At 54.8% G+C, this 6,000-nt stretch overlaps 1 protein-coding gene across 1 annotated transcript; it reads left to right on the forward strand.

The window, feature by feature from the left end:
• The first annotated feature begins 4,457 nt into the window (after positions 1–4,457).
• Positions 4,458–4,964, forward strand: LOC141041747 (uncharacterized). The gene has a single exon (XM_073508937.1). The coding sequence runs from the start codon at positions 4,458–4,460 to the stop codon at positions 4,962–4,964; it is 507 nt and encodes a 168-aa protein (XP_073365038.1).
• Positions 4,965–6,000: the final 1,036 nt, after the last annotated feature.

Raw genomic sequence — 6,000 nt, forward strand, 5'->3', positions numbered from 1 at the left:
TTTCATGCCACGACTTTCAAATACCTTCCTTGCGTATGCCTCCCGGCATAGTGTGATCCCCACCGTCTTTTGATGTACCTCTATCCCGGAGTAGTAGCTCAAAAGACCAAGATCATCCATCTTGAAAAGCTCTTTCATCTGTAGCTTGAACTTTGCAATCAACTCTTCATCTGCTCCAGTTATCAATAGGTCGTCGACGTAGATGCCAACTAGTAGACGATCCCTTTCTTCACCTCTCTTGTACATTGTATGCTCTAGTGGGGCTTTCTCAAATCCAAGAGAAATCATCGTCTGATCAAGTTTGATGTTCCACACCCGAGAGCCTTGCCGTAGCCCGTACAAGACTTTGTGTAACTTCAGTACCCTCTTTGATGAATCCTGGTGACTGGTTCACATACACATCTCCTTCTAACTGACCATTCAAAAACGCGGATTTTACATCCAAGTGATGTATCTTCCATGATTCCTGAACCGCGAGAGCGATGAGTAGTCTCACCGATTCCATCCTTTCAATGGGAACGAACACTTCTTCGAAGTCCATACTTTCCTCTTGCACGTACTGTTTGACTACTAGCCTTGCTTTGTGCTTTACGGACCCTTCAACATATTTCTTGACCTTAAATTCCCACTTGAGCTTTATGGCTTCATGGTTGTTGGGAAGATCCACGAGCTCCGATGCATTGTTGTCATAGATCGACCTCAACCCTCCTTTCATAGCACGACGCCAACACTCTTCCATAACTGCGTCTTCAAATTTTCCCGGTTCCTTGATGTGCAAACATCGTTGCCCTTTACTCTTCATCTTCACCGAATTAATTTGAAGCGCTTCCTCTGAAGAGATGTCCAACACATGTCGTTCTCGTGCTACTGTAGAAGACACTTGCTTCTGGAACTGCCAAATTCCCTGTTGCTGGCGATTTGAGCCCTTGCAAACTGCTCTCTGGAGAGCCTCTAGAACCACACGCAGGAGCACCAAAGAGATCAGCCAACGATTCCAATGAAAGCTTTTCAAGCACCAAAACTGCTGGGCCTCCACGTGATGATGAGTTTTGTAGTGGAAAGTGTGCTGGAGCTGGCCTGCCGCATGTGCCGCCATCAACCGGTCCGTCTACTAGGCCGCGGGCACTAGCGAGCGAAGCTGGACCAGCCCCGTACGCGACGACGTGCCTCGACTCGCATGCCTGCTCGTGCGGACTGCCTGGTTTGCCACTCGTTGCGATGCACCCAACGCTGCTACCGTCTGGACTCGCCATGCTATCCTCTGACGCGGCGTTCACAGGCCTCGCCATTGCACCGTCCAACATAGCGTCCCGTTCATCTTGTCCTAATACAGCTGGCCGCATGTCGCGTTCTTCTGGCATGACCCCTCAATCACATCTTGTGTTGTGGACTTCTGGCGCCACGTCTATGCCTGGACTTACTGGGGTGATCACATCATCACGCCTTGTGTCATGGTCTTCTGGCGCCATAACTTCGCCTGAGGTTACTGGCGCGGATGCACTCACCGGACCCGTGTCCAGCTGACCAAGATCATCTGGATCCTCCTCGTCCACTAGCTCGCACATCAGCATCATATCCCCATCATCTCCTTCCTCGGCCACGAGCGCCCGTTGCTTCGGTGCTTCCTCGCAGTCAGCCTTGAAGTGACCGAGGAGGCCACATTTATGACACCTCACTTTTCTGATGTCAAATTTCCTCCTCGGTGGTGCAGGCGCATCCTCGTCGTCCGAGTCAGCGAAGTTCTTTCTCGTCGAGCGCTGCTTCCCTTTCTTCTTGCTGCTACTGGTGGACCCGACTCGCTTTTCTAGGGCATCCCACTGCGCCTTTGTGAGCATCACAAGCTCGTCGTTCTTTCCATCCCCAAGACTGTACCGCATCCTCTCATCGTGAGCCTTGTACCGTCCGACAAGATCGTCGATGGAGAGAGTCGCGAGATCGACGCACTGCTCGATCGCCGTGACAATTTGCAGGCACCGGGGAGGGGCCGCACGCAAGAACGCCGGACAACCGAGGCCTCCGTTAGGTTTTTTCCAAGCGCACGAATCCGATTGACGAGAGTAACTACCCGCGAAGTGAACGCATCCACGGACTCATCATCGCCCATGTTCAAAGTCTCATAGTTCCGTAGGAGAGTTTGGAGATTGGCTTGCTTGACGCGGGTGTGTCCCTCGAACATGAGTTTCAGCGTATCCCACACCTCCTTCGCCGTTGCTTTGGTGATCAGGTGTTGGAGGACATCCATCGGCATCACCGAATAAATCGCCGACGCCGCCTGCCGATCCTTCCGGTGCTCGGCTCCCTCCTTCTTGGACGGGTCGCCTCCTGGGTCGACCGCGTCCCATAGCTCGTTGGCGCGAAGACCACACTCCATGAGGGCCTTCCAGACCCCGAAGTTCTCGCGATCAAATCGTGGGTACGACGAACTCGCCGGAGCAGCAAATACTTTAACCGCACCGGAATACTCCGCCAACTGATTGGTTTTCTCGTCGTCCGACATGATCCTCCGTTACTAGAAGATCAACCTTGCTCTGATACCAATTGTTGGCCCAGTCCCGACGTCGAGTACTTCCGATGATGAGATACGACCGACGACGAACGACGACGAAGCGAAGCAACACTGATTTTCGAACTTGGTTCCTGCCCCAAGCTGGCTCGATCTCTCCTGATCGATTATTCCGCTACGCGTACGTAGCTAAACTAGCTAGCTAATCTCGCCGGATACACAATCCACGTACGCACGCAACACAGAGGCTGGCTTGATTGCCAAAGGCTCGTATCAAGCCTTTTCCTTCCTTTATTGCTTTTCCCCGGTACAGATTACAGGGGCTATACACACACGTATATATAGTAGTAGGACTACGAAGCTAACCTACTCGGCTAACAATTCTAATCCTACTCAGTGGCTGCTACTAGTCCGTCCCGGACAGGGACACCACGTCGTGGTTAATCCCAACAGATGCCACCGCCTCTAGGGTTTGCTGCTGGAATGGAGATTATGCAGGAGCAGATGATGTCGGGGATGCCTACGCCCCCAGGGTTCGCCGCTGGAATGAAGATGTAGCAGCAGTAGATGATGTCGGGGGTGCCTACGCCCCCAGGGTTAGCCCCTAGAATGAAGATGTAGCAGCAGCAGACGATGAATGCGCTACCACCGCCGCCGATGTTCGCTGCCGGAATGGATATGATGCAGCAATAGGAGATGATGACGGTGATGCCACTGGCTCTAGGTCCAGAGTTCACCGATGGAATGGAGATGATGCATCAGGAGTCCGGGCCGTACGACAACTTCCCCGACTGAGAAGACGAGGTCGAATCCGATACCAGCTGTCCGAGTCTGACTGAGACCATTCATTCTGCCGCAAGCATGGAGGGACGTGCATGGCTCCGACAGAGAGATCCAATGCCATCTTCGATCATTTAGCAATAATTTCATTTAGTACCTTCTAAAAAAATTCTGGTCTCATTTCAGTCATATGGATCATGCTTCTAGAATATCTGGATGAAAGCATAGGTACTTGTGTTTTTTCCATTTTTGTTTCACATGTTGCGGCGTGTACCCTGTTGGGTGCAATAAGCCGCGGCGACGTGCTCACCGCGTTGGGCGCGTGTATGGGCGCGCGCCCGACGTAGCGGGCGTGTCCGGACCGCGGGTGTGTGCGTGTGTGAGTAGGCTAGGGTGCGGGCGCATGGTGAGCGCGATGCACCGTAGGACTAGGGCGAGCTGGACCGGGTCACCAGGCCGTTCTGTAGAGGGCTCGGCACGCACCGGGCGCGTGCATGCGCGGGGTGGACGCAGCCAGAGCGGACCAGAACGTGGGCTTGGGAGAGTGGATGTGTGCGGGTCGTGCCGAACGCAGTCCGGGGTATAAAACCCGTGTGGAGATCGTTGTAACTGGGTGAGGCTGAGTTCGTGCTCAGGGGAAAGAAAGGGGGTTCGTGCGCCGGGAAAAAGCCTCGCCGTGTCGCTGTTTTTCTTCCATCCTCCCTTTCTTCTTCGTTGGAGTGAGCCACGGCAATAGAGAGAGAGGAGAGCTGCTGCGAGCGAGTGGCGGCAACAACATTTGGCATCAGAGCCTCGTAGCGATCAGGGCGCACCGGCGATGTCCATCGTACCGTACGGTGGCGGATCGGGCGGCGCGGTGGCACATCCAGCGCCGGTGCTCATGGGGGAGAACTACGTCACCTGGGCCATCAAGGTGGAGGCCGACCTGGACGCCGCAGGGCTGTGGGAGGCGGTGGTGTCGCCGGAGGACGCGGCGTCAGCGGTGATCGCCAAGAAAGACAAGCCGGCGAGGGCTTATCTGCTCCGGGCGCTCGCCGACGACCTTCTGCTGCAGGTGGCCGCGAAGAAGACCGCGGCGGAGATTCGGAGCAGCTTGAAGGCTCGGTTCGTCGGAGCAGATCGCGTGCGCGCGGCGCGACTGGGCATGTTGCGTGGGGAGTGGGAGCTCCTGCGCATGGCGAGCGACGAGTCGCTGGACACGTTCGCCGGGAAAATCAGCGGCATGGCGGCGCGCTACACCGGGCTTGGGGCGACGCTCGACGACGCGGCGATGGTGAAGAAACTCCTGGACTGCATCCCGGATCGCCTGTACGCGGCGGTCGCCGGGATGGAGCAGTTCTGCGACCTGTCCACGCTCCTGTTCGAGGACGCGCTGGGGCGGCTGAAGGCGTTCGACGAGCGGCTGCGTCGGCGCGGGCAGGCGGGCGGCGAGCGGGCAGACGGTCAGCTCATGTACACGGCGGCGCAATGGCGGGCACGGGAGCGGCAGCGCAGCGGAGCTCGGGACGACGACGATGGGGCGCGCAGCGAGGCCTCGGGCTTCGGGAACCGGCGTGGTCGCTGTTACAAGTGCGGCGACCGTGGGCACTTCAAGCGCGAGTGTCCACAATGGAAGAAGGCGCCGGCGGCGGAGCACACGATGATGGCGGAGGCTGCCGTCGAGGTCGATGGCCTGCTCTGAGCCGCGGCTTAGGGCGCATGTGTTGGGTGCAATAAGCCGCGGCGACGTGCTCACCGCGTCGGGCGCGTGTATGGGCGCGCGCCAGACGTAGCGGGCGCGTCGGGACCGCGGGTGTGTGCGTGTGTGAGTAGGCTAGGGTGTGGGCGCGTGGTGAGCGCGATGCACCGTAGGACTAGGGCGAGCTGGACCGGGTCACCACGCCGTTCTGTAGAGGGCTCGGCGCGCACCGGGCGCGTGCATGCGCGGGGTGGACGCGGCCAGAGCGGGCCAGGACGTGGGCTTGAGAGAGTGGATGTGTGCGGGTCATGCCGAACGCAGTCCGGGGTATAAAACCCGTGTGGAGATCGTTTTAACTGGGTGAGGCTGAGTTCGTGCTCAGGGGAAAGAAAGGGCGTTCGTGCGCGGGGAAAAAGCCTCGCTGTGTCACTGTTTTTCTTCCATCCTTCCTTTCTTCTTCGTTGGAGTGAGCCACGGCAATAGAAAGAGAGAGGAGAGCTGCTGCGAGCAAGTGGCGGCAACAACATACCCAACATAGTGGCTTGTACTGTGTTCTGTATCCATTGCACCGAATTAATGAAAATACAAACCTTTATATTACTCTATTTTTTGGCATGATTTTTGAATAGTTTACAAAAACATTTTTTTCCTTGTTAAACCATTGCCTTCTAACTTTCTCATCTGACTTCTTTTGCGGGGAAACTTTCTCATCAGTGGCTACTTAAACACGAAGGTGGTCATGGAGAAAATATACCAATGAACATATATTGGCCTATTATTTTAATGGAAGATCTACCTACATACTTAACAAAAACTGCGGCGCACAAATTTAAGTTCACGATTATTCTACTGTAGTCAAAAAATTGTCTATTGTGCAAAACGACGAATCATGCTAAACAAATATACTTGTTTCTTAACAAAAGAGTTACTATAAAATATCATTTTCACAATGTAGTGCATATAGATTTTCTAGGAAGTCAAACTTTGACCAAGTTTATAAAAAAAATTATTTATATTTATAATACCGAATGGAAGTTTC

The sequence above is a fragment of the Aegilops tauschii genome, chromosome 1 (genome assembly GCF_002575655.3).
Source record: "Aegilops tauschii subsp. strangulata cultivar AL8/78 chromosome 1, Aet v6.0, whole genome shotgun sequence".
In the NCBI taxonomy this organism is placed as follows: domain Eukaryota; kingdom Viridiplantae; phylum Streptophyta; class Magnoliopsida; order Poales; family Poaceae; genus Aegilops; species Aegilops tauschii.

Excerpts from the sequence above, each read along its gene's own strand:
- LOC141041747 (XM_073508937.1), top strand. The coding sequence starts at position 4,458 with ATGGCGAGCGACGAGTCGCTGGACACGTTCGCCGGGAAAATCAGCGGC.